Raw genomic sequence first — 27,879 nt, 5'->3', positions numbered from 1 at the left:
CAGCTTATAAAAGTATTTTGAGACTTTAAGAAAAGGCTTGCAAACAAAACTGTTTGTCAGAATAGTATTTGCCCTCCATGGAAGGGACTTTTGAAGAATGGCTACTCTCTACGTTAAACTAAAATGCATACAGAATTGGAAAGACAGAATACTGCTCACTTAATATGCATTATGAACAACTAGATGGTATACGTTCAGCAGTTATGTAGTTACAATTTAACACAACTGAGACAAATTACACCCAACCAACGCAGGTTAGAAAATAGAAAATATTTTTGTGGCCAAGCCTGATTTTGCACTCATTTACATCGATGTTGTTCACAAAACGCCACTGTTTCCTTTTGATATTTATAGACTCATGGACTCATAGACTTTAAGGTCAGAAGGGACCATTATGATCATCTAGTCTGACCTCCTGCACAATGCAGGCCACAGAATCTCACCCACCCACTCCTGTAACAAACTCTGATTTACATCAATGTACCTATCAGCAGGTATCCTATGGGCACCCTTTTTAGTCACACTGGTCCCACAGGGCACCTGCTTAGAGAAATTACACTGAAGACAATGGCAGTGCTGTGGAAGGAGAATTTGCAGGACAGGGCCTTCACTTCTATATGTACAATTATGATATTGTTATGGCTTTCAGAGAAGCAAATATTGTCGTTAAGGTACAAAATGGTCTTCATAATGACCCCCATTCTCCCCCCCAACCCCCACAGATTTCCCAGAAATATTTCTGTTGGGCTGAGCCTTCCCATGTGTGGTCTCTGTCCTAAGGTGAGTATGTTTTCAAAAGTGTAAGTGAAATCCTTGTAGCAGTTTCTGAGGAAGCGAGAGTCAGAGGGATGTGTCTGAGGCACATTGCTAATCAAAGACCAGGGGTGTTGCAGCTTAGGCCTGACCGCTTGTCTCTGGGCAGTGCCCAAATGCACAGTCTAGCTCAGTGGGAGTATCTGTAGAACGAGGCACATTCCAACGCTTGTAAGGATATCAAAATCTCCTTCTACTCTCAACCTCAGGAGGAGCCACGGGAGGAGTTGTGCCTCAGATCCCTCCCTCAGAGGCACAATTCTTTCCTGCTCTCCTCTTTCTCTGAGGGCAAATAAATTACCGCAGTCCTTGAAAGACTGCAGTTTACTTCCCACCTCTCTCACAAACAGCCAGCAAGTAGGATGGGAGTAGCCAAGGTTTTGCTCCCTCCCTGCCCCTTTGCTCACAGAAGAGTATCTGGAGAGCAGATTTGCACTCCTCACCAGACCCAGATCCAAGATCTGTATGGGACTTATTAGGCCAAGTAAGAGACTATAAGACTATAACAGGGTTAAAAAAGAGCTAGATAAATTCATGGAGGATAGGTCCATCAATGGCTAGTCAGTTTGGGCAGGGATGGTGGCCCTAGCCTGTTTGCCAGAAGCTGGGAATGAATAACAGGAGATGGATCACTTGGTGATTACCTGTTCTGTTAATTCCCTCTGGGGCTCCTGTCACTGGCTGCTATTGGAAGACAGGATACTGGGCTAGATGGACCTTTGATCTGACCCAGTACGATCATTCGTATGTTCTTACGAGATGGGGAAAGGGCCTTAGTCCCCCTTACTGCCTTACATGGTTTAGTAAAACAAGGGTTTAATCTAGCCCACAAAGAGTGGAATCACAACCCAGTTGCATTTGCAGCTTTCAGGAGAACACTCAAAATCTCGCAAGATCAAATATGGCTATGAGCTTGAGCTGAGTCTATTAAATAACAAGGCAGTGAGGCTATTCTTTTCATTTCTGTTTCAGCACCAAAGACAAGCTAAAGTAATTCAAACCATTGTATCTTGTGATTGTGTTTGTTAGCACTTTGGCCTTTTCTTGCTCTCCTGTTTTGGCAAGCACATTGGAGTTATGACCTAGATGTGTTAATATGCATTAATATAGATGAGCCATCTAGCACTTACATTTCTTCCCACCTGGACTATCCTATCTCTTGTATTAGCACACAAGTGGGAGGAAATAGTGCTCTTGATTTTAGATAAGAAAACATTACATGGTTTTCAAATATTTTTTGCAAGATTAATTTACATACGTTGCTGCTGAGCCAAGCCTCAATTCTGCAAGCTGTTTTACGTGGGCCCACGGGTCCACTCTCATGGATCAACCTGCAGGATTGGGGTCCAGGTTTGTAGCCAGCACAAGGAGCACTAGTGGAGCTTTGCGAGGTCCCAGTATAAGTTCTGCCTAAGGATGCGTTTTTTCTTTCTTTTTTTTCCTACCAGCAAGGGGATGTTCTCCAAATGCCTTTTATTTGCTTTAATATCAATTGAGAAGTAGAAGTCTCAGGAATGGGGAAATAAGAACTCAGTGTTGTATTACTTAACTATATGGTTAAATAAATAAAAGTTGTTTACAGAAGTCTGTGAAGAGCCCTACATCTTAACTTGAACCCAGTGGTTGTATGCTTCAGCCCATTCTGTCTCAGTTCTATGAGGTAGTTGATTGAATACTCATCCCTCTAAATCCCATTGTAGCACAAAGAGCAAATAAACCTACTCCATAAATTCTTGATATATACATTTTACAGTATGTGTTTGTTTAGTGCCCAGCACGATGGCTCCCCAATCTGACTGAGGCTTCTGGGGTTCTGCTGTAATACAAATATTCATAATAATGTTGACTTACCCCATTCCCAAAAGAATTCTTTGTGAGAATTCTGCTTGGAACAAAATGACTTGTCGCAAGCTGGTTCATTAGTTATGCAGCTGAAAGAGGAGAAGGAGATGGTTAAAGAAAACAGTTGCTTGAGATGGAAGTTCAGGAATTAACTTCATATAACCTTTGGTATAGTTGGAAACCTAAATTTGTGCTCACTTTTGCTTTTACTCAATTCCAGTTGCTAGGCTGCTGATTCAGGAAATAGTGTTACTTTTTCAGGGAGTTAGGCAACATTTTTACTAACAAAATGATAATGCTGAGAAATATGTCCTAAAGAGTTAAGAAGGAATCACAATTCAGAATAATTGCATTGCTATCATACAAACGCATAATGGAAACTATAGTCCTGGTAATTCCAAGTTTAGCTAGCAATTTTCTTGATTTTATACAATGAACAGAATTTTGACTTGAACCCCTGAGGAAATAGACTTCCCCTGGTAAGAGAGAAGTTGATAAGAAATCCATTAAATACCAATGCCAAAATTGGACATACTGTTTGCTTCATTTTAATTTTTTTTTAGCAGATGGATAATGATGCCACTTAGAATTTGTGTTTAAATGCTGATTTGTTGGAAATAAACTTGGTGTACTCATTTGAGTGAAAAATTACACAATAAGGCTTTGATTTGCACAGGTGCTAGGCACCTGCAACTGCTATTGACTTCAGCTGGAGCTCTTGGTACTCAGTGCCTTTGAAAATCAAATTCTTGTTCTTCAATCTTGCCTTCAAGTTCCTGACTGTATTTCTGCTCTCATTCCTTCAAACTCTCCCTCCCAAAACTGAGGCTCTTCCCAAGCACCCCATTTTTATTATTTGCCCACTTTTGTCTTTTAGTCTTCTTCCATATTGCCCCTTATGCTTGGAAAACCTTTCTTCTCCTCGGACACCAAGCAATCTCCCCAGATACACTCAAAATCCTCTTTAAAGTGCATTTATTCAACCAGAGATGAGGCAGGTGAGACAATATCTTTTATTGAACAAGAATCTGGTAAGAGACAAGCTTTCAAGCTCATACAGACCTTTTCTTCAGGTCCTTTGATGACAACATGTTCAAGTCCTGCATACATGTGGTACCAGGATTGTCTTCTTGTTTGTACAGCACCTAGCAAAATGCAGCCCTCATCCTTGATGTTGGTCCTTTTATTATAGTACAAACAATATGGTGGTGGTTTATGTTTAATAATTAATGCATTGAGCTGCGTCTGTGTAAACAAAGAAGAAAATTCTCTGTTCAAAGGCATTCACAAGCTAGGTGGATAAAACACACAGATCGGAGAGTGGCAAGACAAAGTAATAGTGTCACCATTAGGATTGTTAGAAAATTTTCTAGCAACATCTCTTTTCGTCAGAAAATGCAGTTTTGTCAACAATTTTTTTTCACAGGAAAATTTTGTTTTCAATATTTTTTCTACTTTTTGATAAACATTGAGAACAAATCTCATTTTGGTTTTGGTTAAAATTTTGTTTTATTAGTTTGAAACCTGAAAAACTTTGGTTTTCAATTTTCAGTTTAGGGTTTTGGGGGGGATTTATTCCCCTCTTTCTTTCCCTTTGATTCACTGGAAAATATTAAAAAGGAAAAGGAAGGGGGAAAACCTTTTCCATTTGGGGAAAAAATAAAAAGGGGAGAGAAGAAGTAGGGGGAGAATTAAAAAGCAACAGTTTTCTCCTTATTCCTACTGCTTCCAATTTTTTTTTTTAGTGGAAAAGGAGGAATAGAAGTGAAAGGACTAGGGATTTTTCCCACTTTCTCACACTTCTTTAAAACATCTTTCCACTTAAAAAGTATGAAAAAAGTGAAATAAAATAAAAAGTGATAGAATATATTACTTTTCTAACTTGCTAATCTTTTAACAAACTTTTTTCACACTTTTTCTGTCGAATAAAGCGGGGGAGAGAGATTGAGGGTCTTCTTTTTACCTTTTTCCATCAGCGAAAAAAGGAAGAAAAATGAAACTGTTATTCCCCAGTTTCTCTGGTTTTCTGCTTTTTCCTCCTTCATTGAAAAGAAGGGGAAAGAACAAAGGGAAAGATAGTGAAGGAAAAAATTCAAAATGTAGCAGAAATTAAAAGAAAATGTTGTTTGAAAAATGTCCATAGAAAAATCAGATTTTTTCATTAGAAAATATTTATTTTTAATGGAGATATATATTCAACCATCTTTTATAATTATGCAAAATAAAACATACACGGCACATACGTGAAGTTCTCCTGTTCAGGCTTTGAGCCATGCATGTTTACTGTATGTATAATAATATGGACTCTTGCTGTCCATATCCAATTTAGATTGTAAATTCCCTTTACACCTATGCAGCACTAAGCATGCTCCAAGTCTCAAACAGTGATAACTGATTGTGTAGTATTGATACATGTCCACCAGGATTTTGACAGAGACTACAAACTCATTTCAGGGTCTCTGAACAGTCATCAGATGATGATGACTTTATGTGACTACTGACCTTAACAGCATTCAAATCAGAATGTGTAAAGCTCCATAAACCATTGCTGATTCTCTAAGGCATCCATTCCCCAGAGTATCATTATTTTAAGAGGACTTGAAGTTTCAGTTATTTGAACATGTCAGGTGTTGGGAATCTGGAGGAACTGATGATGAATTGCTGCTATAAAGTGTACTTTGTATCTGAATTAGAGTAAGTGTCACTTTAGGGACCGGACAAGGCCATCTAGGACAACACTTTTCCCACTGGTTCTGTCTTAGCACCTTCCTTTTCAACATAGCCCCAAGTACCATCCTGAACCAAGCATCCCATGCAAATACTTTTGGTATTACTTAAGAGGGAGGTTTAGGATAATCTATTCACCTATCTTGCCATATCTTTATCCTTTATGTGAAATTATTCTGCATAGGTTATTCATTTATAACTAGCTAAACTCAAAGCTTAAACCTAGAGCTGGATGAATGATTTTTTGGTTTGGCCAGGAGACCAAAGAATCAGGGAGAATACTGCATTTGATTCTGAAAATACTTAACATTTGTCAGCAAATTTGCCCAAGATTTGTCAGGCGTCAGACTCTGAATCAGTCAGAGAGAAGATCTGAATCCACAGCTCCTACCTCCTAGATAGTGCCTTAATCACCAGGCTATAGAGCCATATAGTAAAAGTGAAACAGCTTCAACAGGAGAGATTGAGAGCAACCCACTGCAGTCAGTGCCGGGTTTACAATGGTGCCAGTGGTGCTATGAGATCCTGCCAGCCTGCTGGCTTCCCCCCGCCCACCACTTGCTCCTCTCAGCCTGCCCACCGGCTGACTGAGGGCTTCTCTCCTCCCCCTGGCCCCATCAGCCAGCTTCTCTCTGCCTCCTGGCTGGACCCCCAATGCACCTCTGACTCCAGGCATTCTCTGCTTCCCACCCCCTGTGGGGCCCCACCTGTCTCCCTGGAGCTGAGCTGCTTGGGACTGGTGCAGAAGCCTGGCCAATCTTGTCCAGTTGGGGGGCTTGGCTGACCCCTTCAGGCAAGTGGGTCCTAAGGGAACCCGGCTGGGGCAAGCCCTGGCCTGGCTGATTGCACCACTTCCGATAGGCTGGAGCAATTCCCTGCCCTGGCACCAGCGCTGGTGCGCTGGTGGCTCAGCCCGGCAGACACAGTCGCCTCCCAGCAGGGCCGGGAGGCAGGGCATGGGGGAGTGGGTCTCTGGAGGGCCTGGCGGGGTGCTGAGTTGTGAGGGGCCAGGGAAGATCTCTGTGTGTTGGGGCACTGGAGAGTGGGATTTCTGTGTGGGGTGTTGGGCAATTGTGGTGGGGCTATGGGCAGGGGGGCATTGGGCAGGGGTGGTGGTGTGCAGGGCACTATGCATTTGTGACAGGGTCTGGGGGGAGCGATGGGCGTAGGGAACGGGGAGGGGGGTGGCATGGGCCCACCTCTGAGGGGAAAGGGGCATGCAGGCAGCATAGGGACGGGCAGGCCATTCTGCATCTGGCAACTGCTAGTTCTTCTTCGAGTGATTGCTCATATCCATTCCAGTAGGTGTACGTTCATCAGAAGACTTTTACCCTAGCAACTCCAGCGGGCCGGCAGGTCGCCCCCTAGAGTGGCGCTGCCATGGCGGGTAATATATACCCTTGCCGGCCCGCCCGCTCCTCAGTTCCTTCTTACTGCCGTGTCGGTCGTTGGAACTGTGGAGCGCGGCACAGCTGTACCCCTGGCCCCCGGCCCCCCCCCCCCCCGGCCCCCGCCCCCCCTCCCTTTCAAAAAAGTCCTTCTTGCCGCTACTCGGACAAGTGGGAAGGAGGCGCGTGTGGAACTGGAATGGAGCACAATCTCTGAAGAACAACAGTTACAAAGGAGTAACCGTGTTTTCTTTCTTCGAGTGAATTGCTCATATCCATCCAGAGGTGATTCCAACGCCTTACCTAGCCGGTGGGGCTGGAGAGAGAGGTCACAGTGCGCAACACGGCAGAGGCCGAAGGCCTGCGTATCCTGACTGCTCGAGCCAGGGCGATGGGAGCAAAGGTGTGCACGGAGGCCAGGTCGCTGCCCTCAGATTTCCTGGATGGGTACTCGCGCAAGAAGCCGTCGATGGTGCCTGGGCTCTAGTAGAGCGAGAGTTACATGGCCGAAGGGAGACAGGCAGGTGTAACACGTCCGTATAACAGGACGTACCACGAGGAGATCCTCTGCGAGGAGACTGGCAACGCCTTAACTCGCTCAGCTACGGCGACAAAGAGTTGGGTGGATTTATGGAAAGGTTTGGTCCGCTCTATAAAGGCGAGCGCCTACGCACGTCTAAGGAGTGTAACTGTTGCTCCTGCGAGAGAAATGAGGTTCGGAAAGAATATGGTAGGAATAATGTCCTGGCTGACATGAAAGGCCAAACAACTTTGGGGAGAAAGGCGGGGTGGCGGCCTCAGTTGTGCTTTGTCCTGATGAAACACCGTATACGGGGGCTCCACCACGAGGGCGCGCAGCTCTTGACCACGCTAGCAGAAGTGAGGGCCACCAGGAATGCTGTCTTCCAGGACAAGTAGGGGAGGAACGTAAGCCAGCGGCTCAAGGGGGGGAAATAAGATGGACAACACCAGGTTGAGAATCCCAAGAGGAGGCTCAGTGGGGACCTGGGGTAAAGACGCTCCAGCCCGAGGAATCTAGTCACCATCGGGTGAAGAACAGAGAGGGCCATACGCTCCCGGGTGAGGTGGAGATAAGCACGCGGTAAGTCCGAAGCGGAGAGAGGATACACCCAGATCCTTGCTGTTTTTTTTGAGCGACCAAGGTAATCGACAGACGATTGGATGGAAACATCGGTGGATGAAGCGCCTCTCCATGCACGCACGTAACGTTTCATTTGCTACGTATGTCACCCTCGTAGACGGCTTCCTACTCCCAGAAGTACCTGCCATCACTGTGGAAGAGCAAGCAACTATCGGACGCTAGATCAGCCACGCAGGACACGCGAAGAGGTGCAGCACTGGAGGTCCGGTGACAAAGCCGGCAGTGGTCTGCGTGATCAGATCCAGGTAGGGGCAGGGGAACAGGGTCCGGTTTTTTTTTTAAAAACGCCGACCAGGTCCCAGCAGCCAGAGAGAACGCAAGCTGCTGGGGCGCATGCCGGAGCGATTCAAATCAAGAGGTCCCTGTCCCTGCGCACGCTTCAGAAGGACCTTGGGGATCAACGGAACGGAGGGAACGCATAGAAGAGGTGCGTCACCCACGGAATCAAAAGCGTCTGCCACCGAGCCCAGCTCGACCTTGGAAGAGCAAAACATCGGGGCACTTCCTGTTCCGGCAGGATGGCAAAGAGGTCCATATGGGGATGCCCCCACCTCGCGAGGTGGGGGCATCCCCATATGGACCTCTTTGCCATCCTGCCGGAACAGGAAGTGCCCCGATGTTTTGCTCTTCCAAGGTCGAGCTGGGCTCGGTGGCAGACGCTTTTGATTCCGTGGGTGACGCACCTCTTCTATGCGTTCCCTCCGTTCCGTTGATCCCCAAGGTCCTTCTGAAGCGTGCGCAGGGACAGGGACCTCTTGATTTGAATCGCTCCGGCATGCGCCCCAGCAGCTTGCGTTCTCTCTGGCTGCTGGGACCTGGTCGGCGTTTTTAAAAAAAAAACCGGACCCTGTTCCCCTGCCCCTACCTGGATCTGATCACGCAGACCACTGCCGGCTTTGTCACCGGACCTCCAGTGCTGCACCTCTTCGCGTGTCCTGCGTGGCTGATCTAGCGTCCGATAGTTGCTTGCTCTTCCACAGTGATGGCAGGTACTTCTGGGAGTAGGAAGCCGTCTACGAGGGTGACATACGTAGCAAATGAAACGTTACGTGCGTGCATGGAGAGGCGCTTCATCCACCGATGTTTCCATCCAATCGTCTGTCGATTACCTTGGTCGCTCAAAAAAAACAGCAAGGATCTGGGTGTATCCTCTCTCCGCTTCGGACTTACCGCGTGCTTATCTCCACCTCACCCGGGAGCGTATGGCCCTCTCTGTTCTTCACCCGATGGTGACTAGATTCCTCGGGCTGGAGCGTCTTTACCCCAGGTCCCCACTGAGCCTCCTCTTGGGATTCTCAACCTGGTGTTGTCCATCTTATTTCCCCCCCTTGAGCCGCTGGCTTACGTTCCTCCCCTACTTGTCCTGGAAGACAGCATTCCTGGTGGCCCTCACTTCTGCTAGCGTGGTCAAGAGCTGCGCGCCCTCGTGGTGGAGCCCCCGTATACGGTGTTTCATCAGGACAAAGCACAACTGAGGCCGCCACCCCGCCTTTCTCCCCAAAGTTGTTTGGCCTTTCATGTCAGCCAGGACATTATTCCTACCATATTCTTTCCGAACCTCATTTCTCTCGCAGGAGCAACAGTTACACTCCTTAGACGTGCGTAGGCGCTCGCCTTTATAGAGCGGACCAAACCTTTCCATAAATCCACCCAACTCTTTGTCGCCGTAGCTGAGCGAGTTAAGGCGTTGCCAGTCTCCTCGCAGAGGATCTCCTCGTGGTACGTCCTGTTATACGGACGTGTTACACCTGCCTGTCTCCCTTCGGCCATGTAACTCTCGCTCTACTAGAGCCCAGGCACCATCGACGGCATTCTTGCGCCGAGTACCCATCCAGGAATCTGAGGGCAGCGACCTTGGCCTCCGTGCACACCTTTGCTCCCATTACGCCCTGGCTCGAGCAGTCAGGATCGAGCGCCTTGGCCTCTGCCGTGTTGCCGCACTGTGACCCTCTCTCTCCCTCCCACCGCTAGGTAAGGGTGGAATCACCTACTGGGATGGATATGAGCAATCACTCGAAGAAAGAAAACACGGTTACTCACTTTGTAAACTGTTGTTCTTCGAGATGTGTGCTCCATTTCCATTCCCACACCGCGCCTCTTCCCCATTGTCCGAGTAGCCGGCAAGAAGGACTTTTTTGAAAGGGAGGGGGGGCGGGGGCCGGGGGGGGGGGGGGCCGGGGGCCAGGGGTATGTAAATAGTGCCCTTGCACTGGGCTGGGTGGAGTGGGGCCGCCCCTGTCATGCCATGCCCCTGGCCATCCTCCTCTCTCCGGGGACCAATCTCCCCAGGCCATGCTGAATTGCCCCCATGGCGGCCCACAAATATGTTTGGCGGCAGGCCCACAAAAGGTTAATCTGACCCTGACTGCAGTATAGTTTATAGCTTCCTGGTTAGTCACTTACCTGGCACTAGGAAATCTGAGTTTAACACTCTGGTCTAGAATGGGGATTAAAACTACACATACACAAATCTTTTCCCAGCTGAAACTATTGGGTCAAATTCACAAACAGTTTTGAGTCAATTGAAACTGCATTTTTTTGGCAAATGAACTATTTATCTGAAACATGTTGCCCATTCAATTCTGAATGCTTTGCAACTGTGAAATCATGTATCTTTCCTGAACATGTCCATAAGGTCACTTCAAAGTTCCTTTTTTTCCAATTCAGGAGGAAGCTTTCTTCATGCTTATAACTGAAATTCTTGGGAACTTAAATGTGCAATATTTCAGAAATAATTTGTCAAGAGTACAGCTGAGTTACAGAAGACACACATTTTCTGGGAAGATTTACAAGTCTGTGATGTACAAACCAAAGACCTAGAAATAATTTGAAAGCTGATGGGGAGGTTCTTAGGGTTCCAGCAATAATGATACATTAATTCCACTACTATCTGTGCTACCATGAATATTTGTCTTTACCAGAAGATGATAGTTTACTGGCTGCCTTTTAGGGCAGAGAGACATGCTTGATGTTAGAGAGTTTTCTGCAGTCAGATGATGGTCCAGCCTGCTTTTTTGTTGTCCTGAATGTGTACTATTTACAATTATTCTGTTTGTAAAGTGCATCATCAGCGCTGTTGAAAATAATGACTAAAACATCCTGTCATCTCTGTTAATTGAATTGCATCCTTTTTGAAGAAGAATTAATCTAAACTGGTTAAGACATGAGAAGGTGCTGACTAGAAAATGATTTCTAACAGCAATTTTTGAAATGCCAAACCTAATCAGCTGGAGTTGGCACTGTCCCTTCAGCACATTCGTAGCCTTCATGTCCTAGAGAAATGAGTTGCCTTGCTTATAAATGGGTTGTCAGACAACTTAATTTTGAATTACTGCCTTTAATTATGCTACTTGATATAATTTGCTATGATAAAATTAGTGCAGCTGTCCTCCAGTTTAGTTTCCACATTTGAATGCACCGTACAATGAAGCTGTCTGAAATAAACATCTATTAAAGGAATACACTCTTTACAAGAATTCATTATTCTACATGCCAAATGAAATAGAGACCTTAGTATCAATCTTGTCCCCATTCAATTAATACAGTAACTTCAACATAATCATGGTGTGCCAAGTGGCAAATTATAGCAATGAGATTTGGTATGCTAAGATTATGTATTTGCAAAATATCTGTTGTGTACGTTTTCCCTTAAGGATTCATTATCTTGATTGACATTATATTAGAAAAATGCACTCAAGTTATCGTGCTTTCAGCTTAGAGGGGATCCATAAACAATTAAGCACATGATTCTGTTACTTTAACTGTATGAAATTTCTTCATAAAAATTTAGCTTCTTGATACAAAGCTTAAAATCTGATTTTACCATCCTGACAAGGAGTAGCACTTTACTCAGTATGATCTCAGTGGGATTACTTGCTTGCAGAATAAAAGTCTTAGCTTGCAGCTTTGCACAGGTGGACTCCTGCACCTACGCAGAACCCCATTGACTTAAGTAAGGTACAGCTTGCAGGCTCCAGGGCCCAAGATACACCTCAACCTGAGTAAGGGCTGCAAGATCTGACCTTTAATTAATAATGTTATGGGCTGAGTGAAACCTTCTTTGGTTGAGTTAAAACCTCATTAAGTTTGGTAGCTGTGAACTCACAGTTCAATTAACAAAGTTAAAGCATAAGCCAAACCCAAGAGAAAATGTGTGTGTGAACCTGTCCAGGAACATTTGGCTGACTATTGTTTGGGGCAGGGATGGGATAAGAGATCACACAGAAATTGAGGTCAAACAGAAGAACAGATAGAGCCAGAGAGAGACTGAAAGAGTAGCTGACAGAAAGGGAGGACAGAGGGATGCAGGCTGAAAAGAGTGCTCTCGGTGCTATGAGCAAAAGAAGCTGTGTTCTGCTATTTGATTCCTTCTGAATTCAGAGCCACCAGGGGCAGTGCCACGTTTTTGCTGCCCTAGGCAGCAGCGCTCCTCCTATGAGCATTCGGCAGAGGGGATCTTTTCGCTCCGTGTCTTTGGGGCACTTCGGCGGTGGGTCCTGGAGTGAGTGAAGGACCCTGCAGCTGAATTTCCACTGAAGACCCAGAGCGGAAGGACCCCCTGCCACTGAATTTCTGCCGAGGGTGGCAAAATGCCGCCCCCCAAATCCTGCCACACTAGGCGACTGCCTAAGGTCGCCTAGTGGAAGCGCCGGCTCTGAGAGTCACAGAATTTTGTACATTATTTGTAAACAAACAAAACTGCATCAAAGAAATACCTGACTAGCCTCAGTTTCTACTCCTAACTGGAACACCTACGGGATCCCAGACTTTGACTCGCCATTTGGGGTAAAAAGAGGTAATAATAAATAAATCAAAACAAATGTTAAGAACACCATCTCTCAGTTTTAGTGCCTCACACACTACTTAAGTTTGAGATTTGGGTATTAAAGAAACACTGTTTAATTTAAACCTGAAATTTGGGTTTCTGTTAAAAATTGTGGGGAACTTACTGAATGAAATTTATCACTGAGGAGATGATCTGTATAAGGGTTGTGCACCACTTAAATCCTACTTAAGCTCTGTTTTGAGCGCTTAGGTGATTCATAGCCCTTACACCTGCATACGAGTCATGTTTCACTATAATGGGCATGAAAATGTTTCCAGGTTTTGTTTTGGTTTTTTTTGTTTTTTAATTCAATGGAGACAGTTTTGGCAGGGTTTGAACATTCCCCTCTAGTATCGGAAACCAAACAAACACCATTTTGCTAACTTATGAGAATAGAAAGTGAACCTCGCTATGAACCAGACTAAAAATCTTCTTTAACCATCTGAGTGAATGGGAAACATAATGTTTTCCCTTTTTTACCTGAATGACTAGTCAAGATTCAGGGTCTGGGGATGTTCCAGTTGGGAGTAGAAATTGATTATGGAATCTAGGATGTTCTTTGATGCAATTTTGTTTATTTACAAAGAATTTACAAAGTCCTGCTTCTGCAAACTCAGGAGGAACCAAAGGCCAAAGGAACAGTTTCTTGCCTGACAGTCCCAAGCCTCTTTAGCCAGCACCAGACCCAAAAGCTGTCTCTTTAGCTTCTCCCAGGGTCATACTCATGCTATGCTTACAGGCTTCTGCTTGGATTTCTTCAGGTTGTCTGGGCTGGTTCTCTCCTCTCCTTCTCCCAACTCCTTACCCAAAACAATACTTAAGAAAAAACAAAACAAAAAAAACACTCAACCCACACAGTCCAGAACTCCTGGGTGAGTTCACAAATACTTTTTGCCTTAGGTGAGAAATTGTGATTAATTAATCTTTACGGTTATGTTAATTGAAGAGTGTGTTCCCATTCGTCAATCTCAGTGAAGTTTTAACTCAACCCATTAAAAAGGTTTCACCCAGTTTTCCCAGACCTGAAGAAGAGCTCCATGTGGCTCAACAGCTTGTCTCTCACCCGCAGAAGTTAGTCCAATAAAAACTATCTCGCCCACCTTGTGTCTCTGATGACATTGAAGTCAATTAAGGGCTTCCACAGAGACAAGATTCTGAGGGTATATTTACACTGAATTATAAACCTGACTCTTTGAGACCCGGGCTTGTGGTTTCCGTGTTTCCAAGCTGTGCTTCAGCATCCATGCTGCATTGTAAACGTGGGCTTACAGATGCTGGACCAGGGTGTGTCAGCCATGCAAATGTGTCCCCATTGAACTATGCAGACCACCGGACTGAGTTCTGCAGCTTGATTTCCATCCACAGTGCAAAATGACAGAGCTTGGACTTAAGTCACGGTGGGGCAGTCCACTAACCAGAGCCAGCCCTAGGGTACGGCGAATTGGGGTAACTGAATTGGGCCCTGTGCTTCACGAGGAGCTGAGTGGGGCGTTGAGAGGGACAGGGGGCAAGGAGGAGCATCTCTACTAACCTCTTCCTCCCCCCAGTGCCTCCTGCCTGCCAGCAGGCCCCACTGATCAGCGCCTCCCTCTCTCTCCCTCCCAGCACTTGCCACTGATCAGCTGTTTCGCGGCATCTGGAGATGCTGGGGGAAAGGGGAGAGGAGCGAGGGTGCAGTGTGCTCGGGGGAGGGGAGGAACTGGGTGGAGAAGAGGCGGGGTGGGGGAGGGAAGAGATGAGGAGGGATGGGGGTGGAGCCTTGGAGGAAGGGATGGAGTGAGGGCAGGGCCTGGGCAGAGCTGGGAGTAGAGCACTCCCTGGCAGATAGAAACTCGGCACCTATGTCCTGGGTCCTGCACCCCACTAGGGATGGTTCTGCTACTGGCAAGGTCCTGTGACCCAAGTCCTGAGTTCTCACTGACTCAAGTCAGATTGATTTGTGTGCGGACAGAAGAGGGGCTTGGGCTCAAACCTGAGTCAGAACTCAGGTTCAGTGGGCAGTGTAGAGAGACCCATCTCGAGCTGGGAGTCCCAGGGATTCCTGGCTCTCCTCCTCACAGCAGGAAGCATGGAAGACCTAGTGTCTCTGATCCCAAGGCAGTCAGCGTGGCAGGGCTGCCCCAGACCCCTGGAAGCATGAGCTTTCCAGCAGCCCACCAGGAAACTAGGCAAGGTTCTCATGGCAGCCATTCTGTCAGCCAGGATGCTCTTACAAACTGGACTGTGTTTCCCTGACGTTTTGTTTGAAAATATTTAAGTTTAGATGAATGAGCATTTTCTGATAACAATGCCATTTCCTCAGAAATCTCATAACCAGCTCTAATAGGGAAGTATTTATCTCCATTTTATGGATAGGAACCTGAGGCACAAAGTGACTTGTCTGTTTACAAATGAAGCCTGTGGTAGAGAAACATCTCACAAATACCAGGCTAGTGCTCTAAACATGGGGGCTATCCTTCCTCTCAATACACCTTGGACTAATCCAGAATTAGGCCAATTCTTGACAAACATTTTGCTCATTTCTAAATATAATTTTGCTTCAACCCTTTGAGAGTCACCCATTTTTATTCACGTTTTACAAACATTTCTATGAATGAAGTTCCCCTTATAAATGTTCAGAGAAAGCAATTAGATGTTGGGATTTGTTCAATCACAACATACAATTGGCTTTGTTTCTAAATGAAATTTATTTTGGATAAAAGCAGAATTAATTTATGAAGGTTAGGTCAATCAAACCGGTAACAAACAGTGGCACATGGTGACAGGTCATCAGTCACACCACCCAACGAGTGAATCATGCAGAATTTGTTGCAGAGAACAGTTTCTGACTGATCCACCAGCTGAAATTGTTAAGAAAAAAAATCCAAACAGTTTCCAATATGGAACAAAATAATATAATTCACAGTCTCGCTGTGAATTTCAACTGATGTACAGAGAAAGAGCTAAAGTAACTCAAAGCCAAATTCTTCCTTGTGTAGGACTGCACAAGGTCTGTGCATTATTTAAGTCCCACTTAAACCTTCTTCATATGGGTGAATTTCACTCTAAAGTTAACTTAGGGTGTTGTGCTAGTTCACCAGTGATCTGATTCTGGCTGGTACAACTTGTGTTCATACTTGCAGTGTTTCACCAAAGGACACAGTTCTTTACGGCTAAACATGTATGGAAAGGTAATTGTTCAAGTGTAAAAACTGTCCTTAATTTTTTCTGACAATACTTCACCACCTTCCACCACCCATCCACCCATCCGAAAAGGACAAGGCCAGAAGAACAGGCAAGGTGTGTCCATGCCATAGAGCTTAGCGGATTTAGAGCATGAGTGGGTCCAATAGTACCAAGGGCAGAGGATCCACTGCTATGTGGAATCTCTTTTCTGGCCTACCTGCAGGGAGCCTGTGTAAGGCTCCATGGGCTGGGCTGGAGCAATCGCCAGATAGCAACTCCTTGGCTGCTCTGTGGCCTGGATGGATTGTTCTCATGCCCTTATCCACTACGCAACTGCTGGTGCACAGTCCAGCTGCTTGGTCAGACACTGACCCCTGCATTTTGTTCCTCAGTGACAATGCATGAGTTATCTATCACTTAAAAAGGCTTATCACAGATGTTGAGATGAGGAAGAATATATTCCGCAGCCCACACCTGCCAGCTGTTTCTAACATCCTCTTTCCCCAGATGTAATTGACTCTGCCTTTTCTCCTTCAAAATTGTTGAATTGAGATGTTTGTTTATATAGAGAGATGAGGAACATAAAATGTTTTCTCCATTGATGACTGATTTTTTTTCATTCAGTGGCAGACACTTTAATGTGCCACATCTGCCTAATGACACATCACACCTGAGTTTTGTAACAGGCGGAAGGGACTTAATCCATACAAAAGCAGTTTTAACCTATATGCTTTATCACATCACACCATTATCAAGTTCCATTTTGTATTCCTAAGGTTTTATTTTTTTTTAATGACTGAATCCCTCACCCATGCAGACTTCACTTCAAGTCCTACCTTGACTCCCAAGTCTCAGTTGAGTCCATATTAAACACAGTGGTGGTCCTGCTCGAGACAGACCCAGACCTTAAATGTTATGGATGTTATGGGTCAGGATTAAGCTGCAGTTGCAGGAAGCTCTTGATGCCTCAATCAACAATTAATTAGCTTGGGCTATTAATTCCTTATTTTCATTAGTACAAAATTCACACCTGATCAAAATAAAAATTGACATCCTTCCCTGTACAACGTAAGACAGGAGTCAGTTTGACAGAGTGGTCTATATAATATTTGCCTTATCTAGGGCCTATGATTTATCAGCATTAAATTTTGGTGTCTGATCCTTTGTGTTCTCAGCTCCTATTTAATGTTCATTCTTCTTCTGTATATGGTCTGATTGTCTTGGAAACATTTCCTTCATGTTTAGCATTCATGATACTCTGGCTCCTACTGAATTGAAGGTTCTCAGCATCCCAAACAGATGCGTCCGATATCATAGTGCCCACATCAGCCAGGGGGAGGGTTCAGATACTTCAGCTACTTTGTTTCTCCCTCTCCCTATAGAAGCAAGCTTGCTGCCTCCACAATCTAGTCCCTGGTAAACCAGGAATCTCTCAGGACCTAAATTTGTATCCCCCACAGCTACCCTACCAAAATTGTTTCTTGTCAGCACCATCAAAACATGTTTCTCACTGGATGCACTTTGCAAATTGCAGTGACAACCTTAGGAATGGAATTGTGTACAGTAGATGTGTATTGAATTTCTCTCTCCTGCTGTTTGGAGAATGTGATAGGTTCTGTAGAGTTGCAGCCTGAACTTTGGACTTTCTCAGGCTCATCAATTTCACATTCATTCAACTCCAGTAGATGATTTGATTGCCTTGGAAACCTTTTTAAAAAATGCTTTAATATTCATGATGCTTGGTCACTCCATGACATGCAGGTTTGCCAGCTGAGCCTCTCTGCTCGTCCTGACTCAGAATAACCTCAATGTGTTTTATTTCATTCTGACAAGAATCGTCATACTTATTTGCCTGCTTGAAATAGAAAACAATGTTCTTTCCCATCAAACACTTACAGTAGATCAGAACTAAAATAAAATCTCAGCTGATGAAAGCCTCTTCCTGAAACAAAAAAAAATATCCAAGGGCAAATGAGAGCTGGAGCCCTTCAGTCATATTTAGTTCCTCAAAAAGGTTTTGCTTCTGTTCACTCTTCCTGTATTTTGCGAACTTGTGTGCTTGCAACAGAAGACGATGCACAACTGCAACAGTTGTTTAAACTTTTTAATCATGTGGCAAAGCAGTAAAATATCTGCAATGTATTTCATGAGCAAAGATTCCAAATTGTCTAACTTTTTTCAACAGGCAAGCAGTCCTACAACAGGAACAGCTCCTAGGAGTCAGTCACGGTTGTCTGTATGCCCTTCTACTCAGGACATCTGTAGGTAGGTGCTGAATCAGTCATTTAAATCTGTCTGTCAAACATTAGTTGTTTTCTTTAGCTAATAAGCTATAAGCTCTTGCTTCTGCCTGGCATTATTCGTGAATTGCATACATCTGGGATTTCTTTTGTGCTCTTGTTTTTGTCATGTTTCCTTTTCAATCTCATATTTTCTATTAAATCAACTCATTTCTATTTTCATCTTTTTTTTTTTTTTGCTCTCTCCTTACCATTTTCCATCCCTCTCCTTTGCTGCTGCTTTGTTTAGATCTACCACCTTGCATGATATGTCAGAAGATGAGTTTGAACATGCAACACCTGTCATGGTGCTGACCTCTGCTAGTAGGGAGTCTGGTAAGAAACAAGTGAAACGAAGGTGTAGGCGGAGGAAAGAGACTGGTGACAATGTTCAGAATACAGAAAAGCAAAGAAAAGAGGACTGCAGATTGTACCCGATGGTTGCAAGCTCCAGATACAATGCATTGCACAAGGAAACATCTGATTCATCATCCTCAGATGAGAATCAGTGGGCTCAGGCTAGAAGGAGAGCCAGAGAAAAGGTTAAAATGCCCAGGAGAGCGAGAAGGAGCAATAGATCTTGCAGTAACACAGATGGATCTCCAAATAACAATGCCATTGAACTTGTCACTCTGGAGTCAAAAGGGGAAAAGAAAAAAGAGGTGTCTGATTCTGATAACCACACTTTAAATCACCGGAGGAGAAGGGTTTCAAGATGTAAAGAATCTTGCCTTTCGCTGTCTTCAGTGTCCTCTCTGGAGGTGAGGAATTACTCAAGAAAATGTGGAAAAAACAGGGGCAGAAGCTACCCCCGAGAGCTACACTCTTCACCTCATCTTAGACAAAATAAAGTGGTCGGGGAAGGCTTTACAGAGAAATGCTCTGGCAGTGATACTCTGACAGTTCCAGAAAATGGAGAACCTGTTGGGGCAGCGCCCAATGTGACTGATGCAGTTCAGAAACTTCCTGTTTTATATGATGACTGGTCTGATGATTTTGAAGTATGCAGGTTAGTCTCTAATAAGAAAGATTGGATATTACCAAAAGGAATTGATTATTGCCGTGAATTATACATGTGCTTTTTACCTGATTCTTGCTGACATTTGGATCTTTTTTTTATAACTACTGCTCAGTAGCTATCTGTTAGGGACTGTGATACATAGCACAAAATGGTTGATAAAGGAAGATTTCTAAAGATAGGACACCTAACTCATTTATCAACACTAGTTGCACAGAATTAGATTCCCACCTCCTGCATGGTGACTTGTCCTACCAAGTTTGAGACACTGTGCACTCTGGCATGAGAACCAGAGATTGAATGGGAAGATCAGATAGCTCAATGCTAATGGGCTACGGAGGCTTTCATTCTTATATGACCAGTTCAAATCCACCTCTGGTCTGTAGCGTTTGAAATGTGTTTCTCTTCGGGACTGTTCATTGACCTACATGAAGTGAGTTCTTGGTCTCAAGTCAGTGCATATTGCACATAACATCCTTATAGCTGGCATTACTTTGGCAGTCTTGGCACATACATTAAGGGCTGTATCAGCACGAATAGTGAATTACCTTCCAGGTTAGGATGCAGGTATGCTGGCAGGTAGTGTGGGGGAGTTTGTGCAGCTGCTATCCATGATGTGTTATGTGAATGAATAGAGGTCTTTGGTTTCCGAAGCTGTCTGTCTGGCGCCATTCACAGTGACAGACCCTTGGAAGTGCATGGAATAATAACAAATTCAATATTTGAAGGAAAAAATATATTAAAAGGAATTAGAATTAGGATAAAGTAACATCAACAAGTTGTCCAGCTAAGCAGAGAAGTTGTACCTGAGGGAACTATTAAAAGGAGGGATTTAAGACCAACATCAAATCAGTACATGGCAGCGTGTCAGTGGATCTGAAAGCTCACAGGATTGTGCTCTGAGTAAAAACACTCTTTAGCTTACTGATACCTTTAAAACTGAGTGAACTTGGGTAAATCAATACATCAGTAAATTGAAAAGGAAGTTATAGGGGAAAATCAGGCATTAAAGTTAATATTTCTTTAAAAAAATTATGCTGGACTTGTTTGTTATTTACAGCGAGTCCCAGGCAGTGGGCCTTACTGTAAGTGAGAATCAGAACTAATATATTGGCACAGTAACTGAAAACTTTGCAATCTTCTTCTTGGGAAGAATTGGTATGAAAATGTAAACGGAAGTAGAATGAGGAAATGAATATGTGTGGTGAAACTGCATGGCGTGATAGTGTTCTCTGTGTCTGGCAGTAAGCTCCAATGGTCCTGGTTAAGAAAATTGTCAGGCAGTGGAAGTATAGACAGTGTGCTCCTTCAGATTACTGTATGTAAGATATAATTATTAGTGGATCGTGTGCTGCACATCCTTCAATATGTTAGGCAAGCCACAAAATAGCTCCCTTTTTCATTATTCATTTGTTGTATCTGCCTGTTGTCTGATCCTGTACGTGCATTGTGAGATCTTGGGAGCAGGGCCCATCATTTTGTTTTGTGTTTTGGTCCTGATCCATGCTTGGCGTCCTACCTACAACTGCAATAAATAATAATTATTATTATTTATATTACAATAGCACTTTGAGACCTGAACATATATTGAGGCTCCATGTTCTAGGTACTGTACAAATATATAGTAAGAAAATTCAGTTATGAACTGAATATAATCCCTTCTTTACCCAAAATAAGTATGTCCACACAAGGGCTTTCCCGGATTTAACTAAATCAATTTTAAAAAACGATTTAAATGAAACAAGTGTAACTTTTTCAGGTAGACAGGGCCTAGTTGCTGCCCCAACCCATGAACTCAAACATGGACTCCATTTTTCTCTTTAGTGCTTTTTTGTCCACCCACCCAGCTTTACTATGACTGTCCTGGGAATCCTCTATCTGTAGGGCTATGGCTGCTATGTAATCCACTTTTTGTTCACTCTGTGGCTTGCAGGAAAGGAGGAGAAAGAAGGTCATGTAGGGGGAGAAGGAGGCCTAGGAACTGTTAGATTAAATGTCCTTTATCATCTTATGTGTTTCTCAAGTGTACTTTCACTACAGTGTTTATGCACCAAAACAAATGTGTGGTACATTAGGTAGGATCAGAAACTAGGAGATAGGAGACGATTACAGAGAGGGAAATTGGAGGACCGTTTAAAGTTCAACCATCATAGTTGCTTTTACAGCAGTGTAAAATTTCCTGGCTTGAGGCTGGAAGTGAAACTTTTGAAGGTTCACATAAAACTCTGGCCCAGGCTCAAGTATAGTGAAAAAGGGCTGCCCAGCTTAGAGAAGGCTGTGCCCTACTTGTTCTTATGGTAAACATGAACATGGCAGAGGTATATGAAAGGATCAGGCACCCTTATGAGAAGTCGGCAAATCTCTCTACCTGGCTCTTTGCCCCATCTTGTTGACTCTTTATTGCAGTGGCACTGTAGCTGTGCTAGTATTAGATATGGATGGGATAGAAACTGGTAGCTTCCTGTGTCATCCTGATTCCATTAGATATGGCCAAGGTTGGAATGTTTAACTGCCTTAGTTGAATCCAAGTGTTTTATCCTGGTTTGATTATAAAAATAAGAGAAGCACATTTTCTTCCTGTACGAGATATTAGTAAGAAGTCTCCACTATTGTCATTTTGCTCCATATTCCTTTCTAGTTTATTAAAAAACTCCCTGTTAATATTCAGCAACACTGAATGCCTGACCCATGTATCTGTCTTCAGTCTTCACTCTGAAAATACACACAGACACATGCAACCCAAAATAAGACTTAGAGTGATTAAAATCACAAAAGAAAGCATCACAGGCATGTTTAAAATTAGATAAATGCTTGAACAGAGTCTCAGCCCTGACTTTGCCAGCTAGCAATTGCTGAGGGAGCACACAAATGCAGGTAGAAAGCTACCCTAAAGGAGTAGCCGAAGATTCCCCTGACATCAAGAGGAACAAGGAAGGGGTAGGGCAGAGTACATGGCTTTCCACCTGAGACCTGGGCAGCTCCGCAGTGTCTGTGTGTAAGTGCTACAGCCTGCATAATTTAAAGGATCAGAGGAGCCTCCTTTCCCTGCCCCTCTGCTCAGCTCTATGGAGTGTAAATGTGGCACAGCTGAGAATCTGCCCTCTTCCTTTAAAATGCTGCCATGTTAACAGAGCCATAAGGCCACCCTTCCCTCACTCTCAGGGAAAGTGCTGTATTTCTTGCAGTCATTCTAGATGTATCCCTCTGGAAGATTGCACGTCTAGGAAGTTTGCTACAAAATCAAAAGCATGCTAATTTTTCATGGCTACTAAGTTACTTTACTTGTTAAATTTGCCTGCAGCTTCACGGAAGGGAGAAGGTTTATTATGCGATAATACTGATTCAGCTGAAAGAATCTTACTAGGTACTGTGGTACAAGCAACTTAGCTATTTAGTCAATAGCTGATCTGTAGTTTCTTTCCATAGATTCAAATGTTTCTTTCAGGAATTAAAAAAGGAATGAAATATTCACTTTGGGGTAGGTATATGTGCTCGTATAGTCACACTCTTTTGCACTGCATATCCTGGCATATAGGGCATACCCTCTGCCTATGTATGTCTGGTATTCAGAGTGAGTAACGTGATGCCAATATATTAATAAGGAGCTTCCTCCAGATTTTCTCCGTAAGTCAGTGTTGCGTGTTTACTGCAGCATAAGACTGAGTGGCTGGTCGGGGAATGGACACTTTAGCGTCTTGAGGTTGAACAAACTTCCCCTCATGAGAGGTGGTCTCCTTTAGCTGGAGCAAGGGGTTAGGTTGGGGAAATGGATCTCTGCATCATTTGGGGGTGTCACTGTGCCTTAGTGGGTGACAGCTGAGGATACCAAATTCAGGACAAACTGCTGAAGCTCACCCAAACTGGTGGTTATTCTGTTGTTAGATATACCAAGCCAGAAACAAAAGTAAACTTCTGTCTCACCACACTGGTTAACAAGAAGGCCAGACAGCAGTCTCCTTAGGCACCAGCCCTTGTTTCACCAACCAGATGCTAGATTTATGATGTGGGGTTTTTAAAACCAATGTATCCAACAAAGGATCTTTCTAATCTCAAAAGAGCAGCCACTTAGCCAGGTCCATATATAACTCAGATCTTACCCAATAATCACGCTGTTGCCAATCCTTTATGATCTAATATCTAAAAGTTTATTTATAAGAGAAAAGAAGGAGGAGAGAGTTAAAATTGATCAAAGAAACGATATACATACCTACATACAAACATACTCATTGCAAAGTTCTTGGATCAAGTTTGTAGCAATGTTGGAATAAACTACTGGCTTGTAAAGTCTCAACTTCCAAGAGATTGGAAGGTCCTCAGTCCATTGGTTGGAATGATCCTTTTAGTGTAAGTTCATAGTCCAGAGATCAGAGCAGGAAAGAGGCAAAATGGAGATGTTTCCAGGGTCTTTTATATCATCACTCATGTAGGGAGGATGCTCTTATTCTTAGTTTGTGGAAAATTACAGGCACAAGATGGAGTCCAGGGTCACATGCTTTGATGACTCATAGGAGTAGCCATTACTCATATTCTGGCTAACAGGGTGGGGACAAGCTGCTTCTATATCTATTGTGAGAGCTAAGTATCCTTTAATGGACCATCAGGTTGAATGGTCCATTCACAATGTGCTGCCTAGACTGGATGTAAACTACCTAGTGGGGGTTACCCGAGGTGCAAATGCATTTGAAATACAGGTATATAGTCAATATTTTCAACTTAGATACAAAAATGATACATGCTAGAAACAGGATAATCATACTCAGCAAATCATAACTTTTCCATTGACATTTTACATAATATACTTTGTACAAGATGTGTTGCAATTGTCCAAAAGAGGCAATATTAATGAGAAATGGTCATGTTTAAATCATACAGCATCACAGGGGGGCTCCCTCCCTGTTCAAATTCCAAGATGGCTGAGCAGGCAGGTAGTGGCAAGGAGAAATGCAGGACTTGCTCATTGCAGCAGCTTACCTCTCTTCCTCATGCAGTATTTGAGCTGCATGTACGGTATTAGGCCTACAAGTTTTGTCTCCAACATGCTCCTAGCAGAATGAGTGGGGATACAAGAGGAGCCATCCCTTTGCAGTATCTGAAGTGGCTGTGGTAGTGGTTGATGTACCTGTGATGTAGTGGCTATCTGAGCAAGTACTGTAAAGTTCCAAGCCTTAGAATTCTCAGTGACTTCAGTGGGCTTTGTCTTGGGTTCTATAGTATTCCTAAAGGGGAGGATGAAATCATGGGTGGGATAGTTTAAAACTCAGTTTAAATCACTGTCGAGGGTAGCTTCATGGTCTGGATAGGTCCCCAGTGTTACTCAAACAACCCTGCCGTGGGCTTATGGACCACAGCACTATCTGGAATCGCCCCCAACACACCTTTATGCTAGGGTTTACCATGCAAGATCATTGGATGGCAGCCCTACAGCTCAGTGCCTATGCTAAGGGACTCTTCCGCCTAGCAGAAATTGGGCTGGTAGGGCTCCTTTACATCACTACAGCCCGTGTGCCTGGTGTAAAGGGGCTGGGACTGGGGTGCATATCTCATCCCTGGAATTTCAACATTGGAATTATGAAGCAATACTGATTAGAAATGGTATTAATTCAGAATCAATAGATGAGATACTCCTAGAAGACTGTTGGTTGTTATATTAGTAACGAAAGGAGCACTGAGGAGTTTTTGATTTACACTGTGGTTCTGTTTTTCGTCTCGAAGGTTTTTGCAGTTGACAGGACTAGATCACTTTTATAGTTTCTATAATACTAAACTGTAATTGGTTGAAAATATGCATTTCATTTAAAAACACATTTAAATAAGACAGGATGCATCACCAGCACAGAAATTATTTACATGCACAGTAGAATCCTGATTTTTCTAAACTTCTTGAGTGGAAACAAATATGTTCAGATAATTGAGAGTTAATAGTCAGGGATTGAATGGAACAGAGAGAGATGCTTAGCGATCATTAGAAAGGGAGGTTTAGATGAGGGGATTGGTAATGAAATCTGCGTAATCCACTTCAAACCTCACTTTAATAAAATCAGCTTTTTAGTAGAAAAGTTTTGGTGAATATATTAAGTTGATTTGATTTTTTTTTAATCACTCTTTCTGGACTATATTATAAATACTTCAGAAGCAATGAGAGGAGGCATTATTGTATTCAACCACTGACAAAAGTAATGTGAACATCATGGAAATTATATTACATAGGGTACATGAAAACATAATTATGAACTCATAAAATTCCTGAAATCATGATTTCACCACATGAAATCAAGTGATATAATCATGTATCAGTTGTGTATAAAATTAACATGTATCTTATTGGTACTGAACTTTAATCACTTAATACTCATCAGGTTGGGGACCAAAGGGTAAAAGTCTAAAAGTTGAGAAGCAGCTTGGGAAGACAGATTAAGATTAGTCTTGAGACGAACTGTAGAGCTAGAGAGAGATTTATTTCTGCAGCTGTTAACCTTCACATGAAGATATTAACATTAAAACCCAGATGCTTAGTGTAAATCAACGCAGAGCCCTTTATTTCAGTGGACCTAGGCTAATTTATACTCTCTGAGACTTTGGCTCTAACTTCTGAAACTTGAACATTAGTGAGGTACCTGCATTGATTAAGAAAATATAGTTTGCTTAGATCTCAGGAGTATTCAAAATATAGGTATCTTAAGTGTATTTTGTCAAGTCTGCTGGCAAACCTCGCAAGTTTTGCAAAATGATGATCCCAGTATAAAGGAGAGATAATCTAAGGGCTGTTTCCACCCACATTAAGACTGCTTTATGCTGCCTGATCTGTCCTTACTGTAACAGAGAATCCCTTTGAAAAAGGAAGCCCTTACTTCCTTTGTAATAAAAGCTTAGGTCAGCAATCCTTTGACACACTATACTAAGTTCACTGAAGCGAGCATGCATAGCAACATTCCAAAGTAAAAAAGTTAATAACTTTTAAAATTAGACGTTAAGCAACTACATTTTAGTAATGGGCACAAATCTCATCTGGGAGAGTCCAGTAAACTAGGTAGTCCTCTTCTTCTTTCCAGTTTTACTGGGAAATAGGAAAAAGTTAGAAGGCTGTTGGAACTATTTTTGGCAGAGTTTCTTGGGGGAGGTGGTGGTTATAATAAATTAATTGCTTATCCAAATTACTTCAAATTTTCTAGAAAAAAGCTACACAAACTTGAGGGGGATAGGACTTCTTTTGATGGATTTTATGGCAGCAGGTGGCAACATCAGCTTTAAAACGGAAACTTGGTAGCAGTCTTAACTGTGAATAGACTTCTGTTGCCCACACTTGCCACATCGTCACTTCTGTTTTTAGCAAGCTGGCTAAATTAAAGCTAGGATGGGTACATCTACTTGAGCTGCAATTCACATCCCTGGTTGTGGTGAGATGTACCCTGAGAACTTCAGAAAGGCTTTAATGCCCCATGGGCTTGCAGAGATGTAAATGAGGGAAGAATTTGGCCCTAGGTAGTTAAATGAAATACAGTGAAGCAAAATATCCTCTGAAATACCTTGATTTATTATTTTCCAGACTGAGATATAGGAATGAATGTGTGGAAGATCAAATAAATACAAATGTAAGGGCCACATCCTTGCAAAGATGCATTTAATTGGTGCATCCACACTCTCACATGAGTGCAGAAAATGGGTTACTGCATGGCATTTTGCTCCTGTTTCTTTTATAAACTGCATCCACAGTTAGATATTTCACATGCAGACCTGAGCTGCCACTTTTTTTAAAATATAGCCATGAGTGATTCAATTTATAGGAAAATATGCGTGTGGATATCTTGTGGATAAGGGATCTTTTTAAGACAAACCTATTTTAAATCTACAGTATATTATCTTTGGATTCTGGTGTCACCAATGTTAGAGTTCGTCACCAGAGGTCCCTGATGAGAAAATTATGCATGTGGATATGGCTTTATACATAAATGTACCAAATTTATCCAGAATCTTTTGTGATGTAATGTCCATTTCTGGGGTTCTGGTGACGCAAAGTGCCTGCAATCTCCTCTCTGTGAGGGTTATTCATGTGGCCAATACCACCCTGCAAATGCTAGGTTTAAGATAATATGGGTAGAAATGTAGTGATTCAGTCATAATTCTAATCTCTCAGATGAGAAAGCTCCTTCAGAACACTTTGCACAGCTCAGTTGATGGACAACATGAGAGTGGACTGTTCACCAATGGTAGTACAATCCCTTGGATAAAGCAGGCAAGACTGCTGCAGGATGGTAGAATATGTTGTTTGCTGCACAAGCAGGAATGAAATTGGCCTGTTTTCCTAACTACTGAAGTGTAAAGATAATTAGTGAAAGACAGATTAGGATAACCGCTGTTCTCCCTAATGAGGGCAGAAATTAGCAGTTATTCTTCCTAATGAGGGTAAAATTGTTACTCTGTCTGTGAAGGGAAAAATACAAACCTATTGCAACATATCTATAGCTCTAAATTATAGGCAGAGCAGGTGGTGACACTTATTATTGAGATTGCCTGACAGTTTCTATTAAAAGACCCTATTTTCAGTAAAATATATATATAACATCAGGAAGAAGGAATATGAGAAGCTGGAGAAGTACCAGGGCCTGAAAGAGGAACTAGAGAGGATGTGGAAAGTGAAGGCCAAAGTGGTCCCAGTGGTGGTA

The 27,879-nt window shown here is 43.3% G+C and overlaps 1 protein-coding gene across 2 annotated transcripts in view; it reads left to right on the top strand.

Annotated features, from left to right (window-relative positions):
• MARCHF1 (membrane associated ring-CH-type finger 1) overlaps window positions 1-27,879 on the top strand; it is a 247,434-nt gene that overhangs the window by 170,141 nt on the left and 49,414 nt on the right. The window contains exons 4-5 of one of the 2 annotated variants that reach the window (XM_075066354.1): window positions 18,108-18,187; window positions 18,452-19,210. In XM_075066354.1, the coding sequence (XP_074922455.1) occupies window positions 18,108-18,187; window positions 18,452-19,210 (839 nt within the window). The remainder of the gene's footprint in view (window positions 1-18,107; window positions 18,188-18,451; window positions 19,211-27,879) is intronic. The other variant, XM_032802951.2, reaches the window with a different exon arrangement.

Source organism: Chelonoidis abingdonii, chromosome 5 (genome assembly GCF_003597395.2).
Source record: "Chelonoidis abingdonii isolate Lonesome George chromosome 5, CheloAbing_2.0, whole genome shotgun sequence".
In the NCBI taxonomy this organism is placed as follows: domain Eukaryota; kingdom Metazoa; phylum Chordata; order Testudines; family Testudinidae; genus Chelonoidis; species Chelonoidis abingdonii.
Note: the sequence above shows the minus strand (reverse complement) of the source record. Positions and strands in the feature narration are given on the sequence as shown.